The sequence below is a fragment of the Mytilus edulis genome, chromosome 3, assembly GCF_963676685.1.
Source record: "Mytilus edulis chromosome 3, xbMytEdul2.2, whole genome shotgun sequence".
Lineage (NCBI taxonomy): Eukaryota > Metazoa > Mollusca > Bivalvia > Mytilida > Mytilidae > Mytilus > Mytilus edulis.
In genome coordinates, this window is record NC_092346.1 from 52,376,390 (window position 1) to 52,394,920 (window position 18,531).

Consider the following 18,531-nt stretch of genomic DNA (forward strand, 5'->3'; position numbering starts at 1 on the left):
GCAACCTTGTATCAGATTAGAACGTTGCTATCTATCTTGCCTGCCGCTTTTTTACGCCTTAATATCTGAAGTTGAATTTTGAAAGTTTTGTGAAGATTGTAGGAATCACATTGTAAGGTAAGACTATTTATTTAGTCTTAGGAGTCATGCTCAGCAAAAAAAAGGAAAACCAATGCATAATTTGCAAAAATTATTGGTGTATTTGATATCCTGTAAACTTTTTTCTCAAACCTAAATTTTACACAACTTTGCAATTTTGACTGATTTGTTTTTCTAACGCAAGTATATTATTCTGAGCATCCACATTAACAGCCATGCTACAAAGTTAGAATAATTGAACTTTTTTCAATATTGGTTGTTTGAAAGAACTATCTACATAAAATAATTGTGAAAAAAAGGCTCTTGTTACTATACTATATATAAAAATATTAATTTTCGCGAACCATTTAGGTCACGGAAATTCCAAAATATGGCATCAGTAAGGAGAGTTGTACAAACAATGTAAATACACAGAACCCCATCCAAACTTGCTTTAACTAATAGTATTCATCTTTTTCTATTTTATATGTACTAACAACATTCCATTTTTCTATAATTTCGATTAAAAAATTCCAAAATCTGAGTTAAAACAGGTCGAATGCCCCAAATAAACGTTGTCTGATTGGTTGAAGTACTGTGGCGTCGATGATAAGCATAGAAAGCCTCGATGTAAAGCACAAGCCTCGATGTAAAGCACACGCTTCACATGAATAAGGAGAGTTTTACAAATAATGTGAATACACAGATCCTCCATCCTATTTATGTTTTGCTGAAAATGTTGCAGTGTTCATCATTTCTGTTTTGATTCTGCTAACAACATTCTATTTTTTCTATAATTCCGATTTAAAGATGTGGAAACCCGTAATAAAAATAGATGGCCTCAATGATTTATTAAAAAGCAACGCAAAAAAATTCCGTTAATATAAACATGTTGAACTTCGACCCTGAGTTAATAAACCGATTCACAATAAAGATCTCCTTGCGCTCAAATGTAATTCTTAGTGAAGTATACGGGTAAATTCGTTTACAGAAATTTATACACACTTTTATCATTAATATATTACCAGGCTTTTGCATATTCACGTTTTTTATGTTCAACTTTAGTCAAATTCAATTCTATACATTTTTTTTACGTAAAGCAATACTAGGAGTAAGAATATTATTTCGCGCCAATTTAACCAGCATCACCGCCACCATCATAATTATTTACCGTTATCTTTGTGAAATTTCAGTTATATAGTTTATTAATTAGAGAAATTTTGGTAAGTATTACTTATTAATGTTAAGGTTCTACTGATGTGCTTCTCTAGACCTTTTTGACGGTCAGTTTTATCCCATTTATCTCAATATTATCCCCGATGACCACAGGTATTTGGGGCATGGACCCCCCTTTTTTGGACCTCACTAAAAAAAAATTGTTTGGTGTTTTTTTAATTTATTTTCAATTTTCTACAATGTATAAACATATATCAAGTCTCAACAATCCATTGCTAGTCGATTGCAATAACTTTTGTACTATCCATACGATCCCCAAGTTTTCACTTGGGGCTCGTATGGATAGTACAAAAAGTTATTGCAATCGACTAGCAATGGATTGTTGAGACTTGATATATGTTTATACATTGTAGAAAATTGAAAATAAATTAAAAAAAAACACCAAACAATTTTTTTTTTAGAGAGGTCCAAAAAAGGGGAGTCCATGCCCCAAATACCTGTGCCGATGACAGAAATGTCAACCCGACCTATTCGTGTCAAAAGTGAAAATCGATCTATTTGATGAACTAATTTCTTCATAAAGTGTGCATGCATTATTTCTGTATTATTTGATAACCAATCACATTCACGTTGCATGTTTGCATGATAATGGGTTATGTATCAGTGGATTGTAAGGGCGATGCAACATGTGAGGTCTGCGCGATCACGTGACATTATTATTTGTAAACAAACATGCTCACCGTGTAACACGTGTCTGAATTATCCTTTCAAAGTGTTATGAATCTTTCAATCACTATTTTATGATATATTTTTCTGTTTTTAGGTTTGCATATCAGTAGTCAAAGTGAATTAGACATAGTTCTGTGGGTTTTTTTTTTTTTTTTTTAAATTAGTGGTATATAAGTATACATTATTTAACTGAAGTCTAATAAGATGACTCAACTTTTCTTCTTATTCTCCCTCTATTTTTGAAACCTGCATACCAAATGAAAGGGCATTTGCTCCCCTTGAACAATATTTGGCCCCTTCCCTGTCATTTCCCTTTAAATTAGTTCGAGATTACTCTGACGTCCAACGTCAAAATGCCGAAATCGATGGGTCACTGTGAAAACTGTTAAAATATGGAAAAATAAAGGTTGGCAGGTAGGTGAAACTTACATAAATGAAGAGATAAATGAAAAATGAACAGATTGGTGCTCGATTTATATAACTCCATGGTCGTCAGTCGGCATCAGAAGCGGCGAAGCAGCGCATCTATTTTGGGTGGGCAAATATCCACTTTTTGATATGGGACGAGCTCTGACGTCCCACGGCCCCAGCTTGTCTGGCAAAACAGCCGTTGGACGTCAGAGTAATCTCGGACTACTTTTTAATTTGCTCAAAAGTCATAGTCCATTTACAGAAACGGCTGATTTGTGATTTTACCATCTTAACTGCAATTTTCATATTGAACACATTTGACCATTCAGTATGAGTTCCCATGTATTTTTGTCTTATATGAAGGAGGTTTTAGGTCATGTTTTCCTAAACACCTTATTGCTATTTGTCTGTCTGGATTGTTAAAACCACAAAATCAAATATCGATGAATATGCAAGTTTTCAACAATCCAGGAGAATTGACATCCACGAAAAATATAGGAATCCACAGTAAGATTTAGGTTTTGATAAATTTTGGAAATGACATTAGGAAGTTATAAAACTTTATTCTTTGAATGAGGGGGGAGGACAGGGGGGTATCCTTCTCCCTTCTCCCACCCCTCTTCTCCTTTCTCCTACCCCCATTCTCCTTTCTCCCATTAGAATAAAACATCTCCTTTTGAGATATTTTTTCTTGAAATATTAGAAATTTTTTTAAAAGTAGAGATATTTTATTTTTTCTCCTTTCTCCAACTTTTTCTCCTTTCTCCCAGCCTTCCTCTCCTTTCTCCTACCTACTTTCTCCTTTCTCCCACCCCCTTTCTCCTTTCTCCTACCCCCTTTCTCCCTTACCCCTGTCCTCCCCCTCTTGAATATGTTTCAAGCATATTACATGCATGCTCAGCACCGCTTTTTATCAGGAATTTTATAATTTATGTCTTAAAATTCGGGTTTTTTCTATTATAAAAATAGGTGGATTTTCAAGTTAATGAGAAAAATGCTTTGTTCACTAATTCAGCAATGCTTTAACTGTTGTGAATGTGAGCTCCCTTCGGCTATTATTAGAATCTAGATTTACATCATTCATTTTCAATGTAAGAGTTCTCCTTTCATTCAAAAGGTAAATTTCCATGTTTGCTGGTCACTTGACTAGAAACTGCATTCAGTGATATTGTTTGTCTCAATTTACACCTGAATTTCAGATTTTTCCGAATTACCAATCACTAAAATAAATGTTATTTAATACGTATTAAATACATGTAGCATTGTATGTAACTATCATATTCATGTTTTTATTTGACATTATGAAAGTACTATTGAGATCCAGGATTCTGACTTGAATAAACAGTGTTTGTAACACACATGGTTTTATCCGTTTCTTTCCCTTCCCTTAAAAGTATCTTTCAGTTTGAAACTACCTGACAATCATACTGAGTTCACACCTAATTTGAATTGGATTGACATTAACTAATTTGAATTAGTTTAATTCACATTTGAAACGGTTTACATTAACAAACACATAGTTCAAATGCGAATCGAATGCAAGTGAATTGTTTGTCTATCTATGGTCAACATGTTGGGGTATGACTATGCCGCTTTTACCAATTTTAAGAAACATTGTTGAATTTTATTTATGGAAGCTTACTTTTCATTTATATAAATTTAAGATTAATATTTCTGAGGTTATGGATTGTCTCTACTTATAAAAGGGGATGATTCCAAGTTATTTAATATATTTAATTAAATTGTATTCAGGCGCATAGCTCCCTATATGCCAACACGCAACTGCGTGCATATCAATTCAGCATGCAAAAAAAATGTCAAAATAAAAATTTATAGCATTCGGCATGCAAAAAAAAATGTCAAAATAAAAATTTACAGCATTCAGTATGCAAAAAAAAAATATATCAAAATAAAAATTTAAAGGAAACACAAATATGTTGTTTATAATAAAAAAATCATTTGAAAATTGTATGTTTTTCGAATATCATAAAAACAGTTGTGAAAATGAATAATCAGTCCCTTGCTTTAATGAAAAATCTTGCTTCACTAGTGCAGAAAATGAATAATTTGTCCTCTTAGATTACAAAAATAAATAACCGATCAAAAACAAATCCACCTGCCCCTCCCCCAGAATATCAAATGGTCGACCCCTAAGTCTATAGGATTTTTTTCTGCGACAAGTGCCTCAAACCATGTATTAAGATTTTTGGATAAAGGACCACAATAGGTAAAAGTCCAATTAAATATTAAATGTTTTAAGTTCTTAGACTACATTCATTCTGTGTCAGAAACCTATTCTGTTTTGACTATTTGATCACAATCCAAATTCAGAGCTGTATCAGGCTTTAATGTTGTGTCCATACTTGCCCCAACTGTTCAGGGTTCGGCCTCTGCTGTAGTATCAAGCTGCGCCCTGTGGAGCATCTGGTTTATTTGAAGGGAAGATGTTCCCGACCTGTTTATTAGTGGAATTGTGAATCAGGCCATTTCTCTTCTCAATTGTATTAATGTATACTTTTCATGTTGGGACAGTTTCCCTCATTTTTGAAGGCTGTATGGTTGCCTATAATTGCTTTGTCATTTGAACATTTGTGGGTAGTTGTCTTATTGGCAATCTTATTACATATTTTAATTTTTATACGTATCCATCCTTCAGAAAAGTTGTTCCAAATGTAATGAATCCCCTCCAGGCTTGCCTTTATCTTCATTGGAACAATTTTTGGGATACGATTGCTTTCAAGCAATCTGTAGACTTATACTGGTGGCTCAGAGCATTGCCCTCACGTCAATCGTTTTATTCTAAACATTAAGGAACATCTCAGATTCTTATGATTGTCTTGCTTTAAAGGTAAAAACAAACAAAGGGATTGAACTTTAACAACTTTCCTAATGTTCTTTTCATAATCTTCATGTTTGATAATTCCCTTGACTTATATGCGTGTTTTTAACAACACGGAAAATCAGAATTACGCAGTATTTATATTTAGTGATTTTCTAAATTTAGAAACACGTTAGAGGGAATTCCCAGTTTGATAAAATGCGAGAGTTCTCTGAATTCCGATAAATCTATTTCTGTCATATAGGAACTGAAGTGGAGTTTTTCTTATATTTTACCTTTATGAAACTGATATTTGAGATTGTACTTTCATAAAGAAATAGAGAACTATCTAGGTCGTTTGATAAACATTTAATATACGTTCTTGCTCCAGGTTTTTTTTGGAAATTATGCGCATGCATATAGTTTTCTTGACTTTCAGGGGTTTTCGATTGAATGGTTGCTCTGGATTCCCCACTCAATTAATTAATTTTAAACTCATGGGATCTTTTCTATGTATGTCTGCTATTGAAGGTTATTATTGTTGCATAATTTTAAATCATATGCATCATTTAATTGAAAATAAATATAGTCCACATCGTAGAACACCCCTTCAGGCAAAATGGAGTCTTCCATATTATTGTTTCCAATTGTCTCCCTTCTGGAAGTAACTTCCGTGAATTCTGAATTAAAACAATACGTCGAGTATTAGCTCGTTCTGTCAATAAAGTGTATTATATTAAAAATGATCGAAATTTAAACCGATAAATGTGTACGGAAAGTAGTCATGATCACTGACCGAAAGGAAATTAAATATTTAAAGAGTTAGGAATGGGGTTCCTCCTAGAATTAACGTAGGAAAATAGGTGATAAGATACAAAGTGAAATACCTTCTCTCACTCTGAGTCTCAGTGACTGCTGTGGAAAGTAAACTTGGAATTGATAGTACAAAAATAAAACACAATAGGCCTAATCACATTGTTCATACACTTTTATCCGGGATTGGCTATTTTGTAACTATTTTACATGTGCAGTTGAATTAGTTTTGAAAATAATATTATCCAGCTACATGTATACATGTACATGTGTCAACGAAACAACGGTAATTGTATCCGTCAGAGCAATCTGCTGTTTGATTTTTTTGGGGGGAGGGTTCCAAACCTGTTGTTTATAAGTTGCAAATCAGGCCATTACATTAATTGTTGCTTACTTAACATGTCTAGACTGTTTTTTTCTCACTTATTAAGGCTGTATGGTTGCCTATAATTACTTTGTTATTTTAACCTCTGGAAAGCTGTCTCATTGGAAATTATACCACATATATACAGATTTTTATATGGATTGTAGACCTGAAAAAGATTTTCAAAGTTGAATATGCTGCAAACTTCAAACAACCTACTACTTATTTACCATGCATGTCTATCATGAAACTTTTGATCAGAACTATATATAAGTGATTTCACCATTTCTTCATATGTGTACCACTATCAATCAACAGAACAAATGCAAATTATTTTTTTAATATTTGCATATGGTTTCCTTTAATTTCTCACATCTATTTTATTTGAATTTAGGGAAATAAGTATTATGTATATAAACAAATCTCATGTCGATATATAACATGTACAACAATCAAACATCAACCCACACCAAACTGGCTGTAGTTGAAAAACATCAAAAGGGAAAATACAGTGAAATCTGGAGAATTTATATTATCACATATACATGCATTTGAAATATATTTAAAATATTTTGTTCAAACTTTTTAGTTTTAGGTTCCACCTAGCTACCATATTAGAAAACTGGGATTTAAATGCTAGTCTATTAGAGGGATATTTCCAGTGGCGAATCCAGAAATTTTCATAAGTGCGGGGCCCACTGACTGCCTAAGAGAGGGCCCACTCTGATCATGCTCCAGTGGTCCTCTAAATAATCAACCATATTTTTCCAGACATGGGGGGGGGGGGGGGGGGGCCTCTTAATTCGCCTTTGATTTCATTGGTTGTAATTTTATTTTATCATGAATTAGATTTGAACAGGACTTGGGGAATGAAGGTAAAGACTGAATGTCAGTTTTAGTCTTATATATGTACTTTAATTTTAGTCTTACATGTATTTATGTGTACATATATCACTGATTCAGTGGCGATGGTGAATAGCTATATATAGACACTGACAAGTCTTGGATAACATTTTATAGTTTTGAATGTTTCTTCATCAGTTTACTAAAATTAGGTGGAGGTATGTTTTTATTTCCAACAGAGGGCACTCATGCTCAATCTATATCAGTTTGTGCATGAAGCGATTGATAGTTGCCAGACACTGAATGATTATACCTCAAATTTGTGAAAGTTTTAACCTATGCATATATACATTGTACTTTAAATACGATAAAAAAAAAAATCATGTCTTTTTCAGGACTTCTGATCCAACCATGTAGAATGGCATGTTATTGAGATATGGTTCTGGTTGATGGATGTTCTCGAAGGACCTGTAGTACAAAGTATATCACTGGATTGAGCTCTCTGTCTAAGTGTATTATTAAAGTGCTTTGCTTTGAGCTAGGTTCATTGTTATGCAATTCATTCTTTGTGAAGTAAAGATTTTACAGACAACTCTCATGTACAAGGATGTCTCCATGTATTATCATTTCTATGTACAATGTAAGTAACAGGGAGATAAAAGCATTTTATTTTTTGTTTGAACCAAACATTATTTGTCCATTGACCAAATTTGTTTTGCTTTCACCAGCTTTGAAGGAGATATTATCAAAGAATTGATAGAAAACAGCACAGAAGCTTACTTTCTAGCTCATCAGGCCCAAGCATCATGTTAGGCATTGTCATTACTAAAATCCAATAAATTTCTTCTAATCTAAGGATCAATTCAACATTTTAAAGTGTTTTACTAATGATACTGACAAGCCACCACAAAGATATACTGAGTGCCAATGAAAACGCAACACTTTTGTTTTTCAAAAAAGTCTGATAATTTTTATTTATTTTATATTAGAACTTTGTAAAGTTGGTTGAAAATGACTTTAAAGACAATTGTCGACAACTTTACGGTTGGGTGATTTTTGGAACAAATGCGAAGTAAGGGTTATTTTGAACGGACATAAACCGAGTTCACCGCTTTTCAATATACGCACCATTTTCACGATTTTGTCATTTAAAGCTTGGCTAATGTCATGAATTTTCCCGCCCTTATTGTAAGGAAACTGCAATAAACATCTGAGTAAATGCCAGGACTTTCTGACAACCAGCGACATGCAGTTTCCGGCATGATCCAATGAAGCCTTTCACAGCATACAATTTCGAGAAGACTGTAGCCTCTACAATAACCCAAATCATCCACAAATTCAACAAAAATGGATCAGTTAATGATAAGCCACATCCTGGGGTTCAAAAAGCAAGAAACGCTCAGCAAAACCGATACATTTGGTCTTTAACATATCCGATATCGACTCTGATGGATGTCCAAAGGTCACGAGAGTTCAATGGTAGTCAAGGTAGATCCTCTGAAGCAATTTCAGTAAAGCACCATTTGCCCAGAAATTCAACAGTTAAAGAACACCACAGCCGACATCTTAATGGCCGTCTGGCGTAAACATTGAATTTTGTAGACCAAAAATCGTCAGTGGTGGTTACATAGACGTTTGGCACCCGCCTTGGCCAAAAGTCATGCGTTTCGCCAGATTTAGGTCCGATAGAGCAAATTTTGCATCAGATTTGACATGGTTTAGACGATGAAAACCACCACCAATATCAAAAAGTCAGCTTGAGTTTGCTTTGCGGGACAAGTGGAATAACATTCCTCGAGATCACATTAAACGTCCAGGATGATCAATTCCGCGGCGCTGTCGAGATTGCGCTGCACAACAGGGTTGTAACATTTTTTGTTAGGACTGTGATTTGATGATTCAACATTGGATGTTTTGTTTATCTATTGCGCCCGAAAGATGACAATGAAACATTTTTGTTTGATATCGATCTATTGTTAGAATTGTTAATTTTCAAGAACAATTCATTTTGAAAGATCATGATTTCTAATATAAATTTTATTTTTGAAAAACCAAGTGTTGCATTTTCATTGGCACTCAGTATATATAAATAGAACCATACAAATAGTTAGCAAATACATATTAAAAAAGATGTGATATGATTGCCAATGAGACAATTCTCCACAAAAGACCAAAATGACATAGAAATTAACAATTACAGGTCGCCACACACCCTTCAACAATGAGCAAAGCTAATGCAGCATAGTCGGCTATAAAAGGTCTCAAAATGACAATGTGAAACAATTCAAAGGAGAAAAATAATGCTTATTTATGTACAAAAAATAAAGAAAAAACGAATATGTAACGCATAAACAAACGACAACCACTGAATTACAGGCTCCTTTTATCATGTTCTCAGATATCATCTCCCAATTTAAAAAAATCACGAAAAATGAACCTATTATGTGTTGCTCTCCTAGCTATAAAATGTATCCAAAATCAAAGATGTGGAACATATTCTATCATAATCATTTGGTAACTAATGCAATTAGTGTCTCTTCCATGCCTGTCTTGAACATAAAAACTAAACTACATATAAAATAAACAATACTCCTAATGCTCCGGTTGGTTGTCATCGTGCAACACAGTTAATAACACATATAGGAAAATCATAGAACTACATTTATCATAAAACACTGTCAAACATTCAAACATACTATCCACACTCATCTGTGTCCACACTTGTATTCAAGTAAAGAAATACTAGTAGAAGCAATTCCGCCACTGCCTATTTAATCATCTATTGTTTAATCTGTTCATGTTTGGTTATGGTTTAATAATTTCCTTGTTGGAATATTAAACAATGATTTATAAATGTAAAATTGTGTACATTCAATTGAAAGTACATCAAAGACATATAAAAGAATTATAAAGTTAGTTGAAAGAAGTCTGTTTATCTAGCAGTAGTATTATGCAAAGAATTTAAATGCAATAAGCAAACACAGGTAAGCACAGATAGTATCAGTTGAAATTTAAAGAACACTTTAAAAATTGTGCGGCCGAAGCGCTTTTTCGGAATTTCCTTCACCAGTAAAACTTAAATGTATCAGTGATAATACGTAGATCTACACGTTGTAGGCAACATAACTCGAGTGGACTTTAAAGAAGGCAAGCTTTATCTGAGGTCAACTTTGCTTGGAGGAAGATTGAACTCTTGAAAACTGCTGTTAAAATAATACTTTGCTATTGATGCTCTTATGAATCATGTACAGTTAAACCTCGGCCGATAAAAACTATGTCACATGATCCTTGACATCTAAACGTCATAATTCTGATATTTCTTTGGCAACGTCGCCAGTTTGTTAACTTGCCTTCAGCAGTGTACACGCTTTTTTAACGATTCCAAACGTATATAACCATTTGTCCGAGATTCAGCAATCCAGAATAACTTGGTAAGTTTTCATTCATTCACATTAAAAAAAGAAACCCAGAGATATTGCATGAACGAGCAATAGATTAAATGAACCAAACATCGAGTGTTTTATCGGTTGAAAAAAATAAGACATATGAGGGGGGAGAGAGAGAGAAAGAGAGAGATTTAATTACAACAAATTAGGCAAAATATATATAAAAAAAACGTTTAAATTAGTTTTACTGTAATATTACCTTTTCTTTTTTTCAGAATAGAAATGGAGACTGATAATAGCAGTCTTGAATGGAATATCCGTACTTTAATGGTGTCATTATTTCAAGTTGCTTTCAGGTAGGTACTGACTACCATTTCTATGATATATGTTCGAACTGCTATTATATTTTAACAAATTTTATTTTCTAGACTGGCCTTTTTTAAGATGTAAAAGCTATTGAGTATTGTCTATAACCACATTTAAGATTTTAACACTGCAACAATGTATATTACTTCAATTAATTAAAAATGTTAGACAAACCTTTTTTCTAATTCTGAAGAAAAAAAAATAACATTCAGTATGTCTGATTGCTCTCTTTGAACCTGTCCTCTTCACTATTTATGTATTTTATTGAATGGGGTATAACTTTCCTGAACGGCGTCGCATCATAGTTCTGAATATTCCTTGGTTTCATTTTCAGTGATATAGAAGCTAACGTTATGTCTGTTGCACAAATAGTTAATTGTAACGAGACAGAAATGCCATTGAATAACAGAGAAGAAGAAATAACAGGCGAGATGCTGAATACAATAAACTTGTTGACGCATATGCCAAAGAAAAGAAGATCAAAGAAGAGAAGGAGAGAAATAGGATACCAAGAGAACAAGAACAGATTATTTCAACCAAAGAATTAACAAACGACCATGAATGTGCTGCTTTTTACAAATCTGTCAGAGATGCTGAATACAAAAAACTTGTTGATGCATATGCCAGAGAAAAGATGATCAAAGAAGAAAAGGAGAGAAGAAGAATAACAAGCGAACAAGAGAAAGAAGATTCGCCTGAAGTAATATCAACCAAAGAAATAACAGGTGACGATGAATGTGCTGCCTTTTACAAATCCGTCAGAGATGCTGAATACAATAAACTTGTTGACGCATATGCCAAAGAAAAGATGATCAAAGAAGAGAAGGAGAGAAATAGGATATTAAGAGAACAAGAAAAGATTAAGAAACAATTTGCGGAATTCTGGAAACCAGCCACCGACTTTGACTTACTGTGGCGTGTTTCCCAGGAGGTATTTAAATACATTTGTTTTAATGCATGCTTCGTCCACTTGATCGTCTGAGTATTGGGTCTTAAGGAACGTAACATTTTAACTATAAGTACAGCTGTGTTTATCTTTGTGTAAAAACATATAGTATTGATGTTAATATTTAAAACAATACACGTTCCTAAAAGCAACCGTCTAATCAATCAGGAGCTTATAAAGTTTATATTTTCTTGTTTTTAATGAAAATTTTAAAAACGACCTGTTTCAATATTGTGCATAGATAGCAAAAGTTTACTATCATAATTTTCATATCTTCATATATATTTTTTTATTTATGACAGCCAAAACACAATAAAAAGAAGGTTTTGACTTCACAACAAGAACTGCTTCTTAAAGAGGAACAAGTAGAGATAAGACAACCAGGACCCTTCCTTTCACCGGTGAAAAAAGAAAGAATAAACTCATTTGTGAGAGAACAGCATTACAGTTATCAAAGCTTCCAAACAACAGACATGAAGAATGCAGCGATCAACAGTAAGTATAGATAAACATTATCTCCTAGTACGAAAATATGGGATTTGAAAAAGTTTCAGGAACACACATGTACAAAATTTTACATTTTTTTTCGCCCGAAAGGAAAAAAATTCCAACAAATTAAAAATATAACAGGTGTTCTCGGTGGTAACCCAAAATAAAACATACAGTTTTCATGTAACCCTGTTATCGTAGTTATAAAAATAAACTTGCATTGTACCTTCTTCCATACCTTTTAATGTAAAATGATTAAGTTCACAAGTCTGGAAGCATGGCAAAAATCCTCAAACAATTCGACAATAGCAGGTACACAACTTAAACATATGTGCAATCTTCCTGTGTAGTTTCAGTGATTTGGGTTGAAAACTTGGAGGAGTTGATTACTCAAAACATGTACCTTTTTTGGCTTAAAAACATAAAATAATAGAGAATTGCACTAATGTAACGGTTCCTGACTTGGAGCATGTATATTTTATAGTTAAAGTGTCAGGGTGTGACATTTTTTATGCCGAGTTTTCTTCATTAATTGTCTATGGTATATTAAAATGATTGGATGGATCTTAACAGCAGTAGACCAATAACGAGAAATTCTAATTCAAGGGTATAAGGAGTAACTTAACATTTCAATACCTAGGCCAGGATTTTATGAACGAGAGGCGTGATTACGGTTGAGGGTCCATGGGGAAGCTCAGAAGCTCCTGAATTTCAACAATTTAGCATCAAATTATGAAGTAATCCCTCTATTTTTGATTAAGTTCGGGTTTCGTTGAAAGACACGCATGATTATCTTTGCGAATTCTTTATCACATCAACAACAATGGATACTAATCGCAGAGTCGAACACGCCGGACTCCGAGAAACGAAATTTTACGGTTGATGATGACCCGTCATGAAAAGTCAATGCAGACCAAAAAACATGAAAATAAGGTCAAGGTCAGATGTACCTCATCAGGCAAACATGTTAATCTTTCAATCATTCTGTATACCAAATACAGTTAAACCTATTTTTGAATATCTTTTATAACACTTTTTTACTTAGAAATAATCCTAACAAAAACAAGAGTGCACAAACTGAAATGTATCGCCTTCTTTACCAATCATTGATAGTATGTTGATAGTTCTAAATATAAAGCTTTATTACAACTGTCATATAAATTTAACATTAACCAAGAAAATTTAACATTGACCAATGAACCATGAAAATGAAGTCAGATGAACCATGCCAGGCAGACATGTACAGCTAACAATTCTTCCATACATACAACAAATATAGTTGACCTATTGCAGCAATATTGCTTATAGTTTAAGAAAAACACACCAAAACACAAAAAACTAAACACTGAGCAATGAACTGTGAAAATAAGGTCAAGGTCAAATAAAACCTATGTGACTGACATATAGATCATAAAATATTTCCATACACCAAATATAGTTGACCTATTGCATATAGTATTAGAAAAAAAAGACCAAAACACAAAAACTTAACTTTGACCACTGAACCATGAAAATGAGGTCAAGGTCAGATGACACCTGCACACTAGACATGTACACCTTACAATCATTCCATACAACAAATATAGTAGACCTATTGCATACAATATAAGTAAAACAGACCAAAACACAAAAACTTAACTATAACCACTGAACCATGAAAATGAGGTCAAGGTCAGATGACACCTGCCAGATGGACATGTACACCTTATAGTCCTTCAATATACCGAATATACAAGACCTATTGCTTATAGTATCTAAGATATGGACTTGACCACCAAAACTTAACCTTGTTTATCCATGAAATGAGGTCGAGGTCAAGTGAAAACTGTCTGATGGGCATGAGGACCTTGTAAGGTACGCACATACCAAATATAGTTATCCTATTAATAATAATAAGAGAGAATTTAACATTACAAAAAATCTTAACTTTTTTTTCAAGTAGTCACTGAACCATGAAAATGAGGTCAAGGACATTGGACATGTGACTGACGGAAACTTCGTAACATGAGGCATCTATATACAAAGTATGAAGCATCTAGGTCTTCAACCTTCTAAAATATAAAGCTTTTAAGAAGTTAGCTAACACCGCTGCCGCCACCAGATCACTATCTCTGTCGAGCTTTCTGTGACAAAAGTTGCAGGCTCGACAAAAAAAAACTATGGACCAAAATATCAATAAAAATAAGGTCAAGGTCAGATGAACCTTGTAAGACAGACGTGTGAACCCTACAATTATTCTATTCATTGAATAAACATAATGAATTACTTACCGTACTTTCAGAGAAACAAATACCTAATCCAAAACTGAACATTAATCACCGAACCATGACTTTGTAAGGCTAGGCAATCTCTCATGATGGTAATGATGGACAGCTGTTAAAAGTCCTGTGGCAATTAAATGCATATTCAGGACAGGTACATGAATATTAACCCTGCTTTGTGCAATCCACAAGAAGAGCAGCAGCAAAAACCAATTTTTGAGTTGTTTAGGTTTTAAAAAAAAATTAACGGTACTAATTTTCTTGCACCAGATGCGCATTTCGACAATAAATGTCTCTTCAGTGATGCTCGTGGCCAAAATATTTGAAATCCAAAGCTTATATAAAAGATGAAGAGCTATAATCCAAAAGGTCCAAAAAGTATAGCCAAATCCGTGAAAGGAATCAGAGCTTTGCATGAGGGAGATACATTCCTTAATTTATAATAATTTCTAATATTTTGCATGTTAACATGCCAGAGTTCCCACTTGAGGCGAACACACTAATACAAAACCACTGATGTTATTGTATAAAAGACTCCCTTAGTTGTAAATGTCTGTCATTTGGTCTCTTGTGAAGAGTCGTCTCATTAGGAAGTGCACCACTTAATTTTTATATGTATACCTAGCAATGAATCCATATACATTTGTACCAAATATAGTTGTCCATATTACAACATAAAAATGGGGTAACTAGTCAAATAAAAAGACCATTTGGCATCTTCATACAAATATGAAGCTATCCAATACCTTTAAAGTTTGGACAATAAAGTTTAAAAAAAGACAACCCTGTTAAGTATCCCTAAGTTCTGCGGATGATACACTGCCAAGCCAATGATGATGATAGACGCCAAGTAATGGAAATGTAATTAAATATAAATAAATATAATTAAAGCATCTGCATGTGTCATACCCTCGACCACAGAAACCCCTTCCCCCTTTACTTGTCATCCAGATACAATTAAGATAAGATGATTTTCCAAATAAATTTTAATTACCAATTATTATGATCCTACACGATACAAAATAACCAAATGAAACCAAACACAATCTGCTTCTTTTAAGATGTGTGTAAATATCAAACAAACAGTTACTTGTGATAAGCTTTTGATCACGGTTGTAAATTATCTTTAAATAAAAAGGAGGAAAAGGATCTGCATCATGGGTTTGGTATCAGTAGCAAAATATTACAATAATGCAAAATAAATGACAGTACTGCGGATACTATCTATTTTCCTGGTTGTTTTTATTATTGGGGGAAATAATCCTAATGTAATTTCTTAGTCTATATAATTACGTATAAAAGTTTATGAATTAAAATAAAATCATGTAAATTTTTTGATACATGTAATAAATTTTGTAATGATTTAGTGACTATTCTTTGTTTAATATATAAACTTAAGGCTTTCTAGTCCTTACTTAACTTATAAATAAATAATAGAATTCCATATGAAAAAAGAATCCTCAGTTTGTCTCAACTTTTAAAAATGACATCCAAAAACAATACAATTCTTATACAAAGTAAAACTGTGGTAAAACCTATAATACAAAAATATTAAAACATGCATGTACAAAAATTTTTTTTTGACAATTACTCAACTTATTTACTGGGTAATTAAAACAAACTAAATATCTTGATCGGTGCAAAAATGATTAGATTACCAATGAAATAGCAGAGGTGGGAAAAATTTGGTTGATTATTTAGGAAATCACTGGAGTACCACTGGAGGAGGCCTCTCTAACAACCGGTGAGCACCCCCTTTTTTTCCCTTTATGGAAATTTCTGGATCCTCCAGTGAACAGATTACATTTCATTCATTCACATTTTTAACCTCAAGCTGTTTTAAACTATATAGTTTCTTTACTCCTTCCAAATTTCTAAGCTATTTGTTTTTAAAATTAAGTAGTATATTTTTATATTTATTTATGGAATCCAGGAAGGCAGATAACTAGTGTTCAGTTATTTTATAGTCTGATTTATGCATTAGGCCAGAATGTGGTATAATGATTCAGTGTATGATATGTTTGCTCATCCATCTACAACTTTAACCCACAATTATCAAGATTAAATGGGACTTTCCAGATACTTTCAAATAATCTTCAGTCTCTGCCGACATTGTGTACTACTTTTTATAACTTCTAAAGGTTCTCTAATCAAAGAATGGATTTTTTCTTTTCTTATATCTTATTACTCATATTGAAGGATAGGTTAGTTCAGCTGATATCAACATAGATTTAGTAAGAGCAAGTTTCAACTTGCATCCACAAATCTAACAATTTGATCAATCTTCTAAGGACTGCATCAATAGTTGAAGGGTGAAATAGAATGTTTATGAATTTAACAGAGAGTTAAAAGCATAAAAATGTCAGATCTCATTATGAAAATAAATATCTGCATGTAAAAGTAAATGTTTTTAGTTTCCAAACAAACCCAATCATATTAAGGCTTGGTATAACAAGATTTTACAATAAAAACAAATAAAATCAGATAAAATCATATAAAACACAAATGTTGTTATAGCAAACCTTATATATACTTCAAAGCTACAGTGGTAATATACTATTGTCTTGAAGTAGAATATATTGAAAATTTGTATTAATGTCATGACAATTTTGTCATAATGAGATCCAACTTGTTAAGACAAGATTAAAAGCAGGATAAAAACATAATAAAAAAATTTCAAACTAACCTATCCTTCATATGATTAACTCATTTTAGGAGATGCTTCCAAAAGTTGAAACAAAGTATTTAAAAGGTCCATTCTTTCAATTGGGAACCCCAAAATGTCATTATAATAAAATAAAATACACACTGCCATTAGTTACAGAAGATAATCTGAAAGTTTCAATGAAAATCTACCAATAGTTTATAAGGCGTGGATGAGAGATGATAATGGACAAACAGACAGAAAACACAAATCTTCCCATTGCAGAGGCGGTTTAGAGGGTCCCCCTCCCCCCCCCCTTTTGTGGGAAAAAAAATTGTTGATTATAAAGGGAATCACTTGGGTGGGCCTGGTCCCCTCTTAGGCAGTCAGTGGAGTAAAACCCAACCCAAAACCCAAACATTTTTATTTGGGGTCAAAAACTTAGTAGTTAAAATATTTAACAGGGGACCAGTTTCATATTCTCTTTTCATAGTTTTTGGCCATCAAAATCCTACTATTTTGGATTGTAACCGACAAAATTCATTTCACAAAGCACTTGTAAGACTCACATGTACATAACTTAAAAATATATGTTAACCTATGTACGTCGTGTGGGTACTTTGAGAAACCATATGGCATACCTTTGGGACCCCTCAAATAACAATAATTTCAGTTTAATTTTTCATCAATCACAAAACAATAATTGAATGCAAGTAATATAAATTAAAAAGAATCTATAATTTGAAATTCAATATAGCAATAAAAATACAATTTGTTAAAAACTCATTCTGCTTACAAGACTACTGTCTACAGATTGTTCCAATAGAGATAGTAACAGTTCATCCGATTGTTTGCAGGATTATTGTCGGAGGATTTTACCATACAAGGCAGCAACTGTTACACTTTCAACTGAAAAGAAATAAAGTTAAGTTTCAATTATTTTATCAAAATAATCTTAAGGGTATATAATAAAATTCAATTTAAAAAAAAACCATATCAATGAATGTGAAAACTCTTCTTATTTTTGCTACTTCTATTCATTTTACTGAAATCTGTCAATACACAAAAATAAATTTTCCAAACTTTACAATTATGAGACTTGACATCATATACCTGAATAATTATTGGAAATATTTAACACAGTGAATGCAGAAGCTGCTGGTAAGTTCACTTAATAAAAAGTAAAATTTAATGAATATTTTGTTAT

The 18,531-nt window shown here is 32.8% G+C and overlaps 1 protein-coding gene and 1 long non-coding RNA gene across 2 annotated transcripts in view; one reads left to right on the forward strand and one right to left on the reverse strand.

Annotated features, from left to right (window-relative positions):
- Positions 1-18,531, forward strand: part of LOC139516790 (uncharacterized) — a 25,670-nt gene continuing 7,139 nt past the window's right edge. The window contains exons 1-4 of the mRNA XM_071307097.1: positions 1-117; positions 10,894-10,974; positions 11,319-11,915; positions 12,233-12,425. Coding sequence (XP_071163198.1) covers positions 11,619-11,915; positions 12,233-12,425 — 490 coding nt within the window. The 5' untranslated portion in view covers positions 1-117; positions 10,894-10,974; positions 11,319-11,618. The remainder of the gene's footprint in view (positions 118-10,893; positions 10,975-11,318; positions 11,916-12,232; positions 12,426-18,531) is intronic.
- Positions 15,527-18,531, reverse strand: part of LOC139516791 (uncharacterized) — a 13,364-nt gene continuing 10,359 nt past the window's right edge. The window contains exon 10 of the long non-coding RNA XR_011663024.1: positions 15,527-18,233. This is a non-coding gene — a long non-coding RNA (uncharacterized lncRNA). The remainder of the gene's footprint in view (positions 18,234-18,531) is intronic.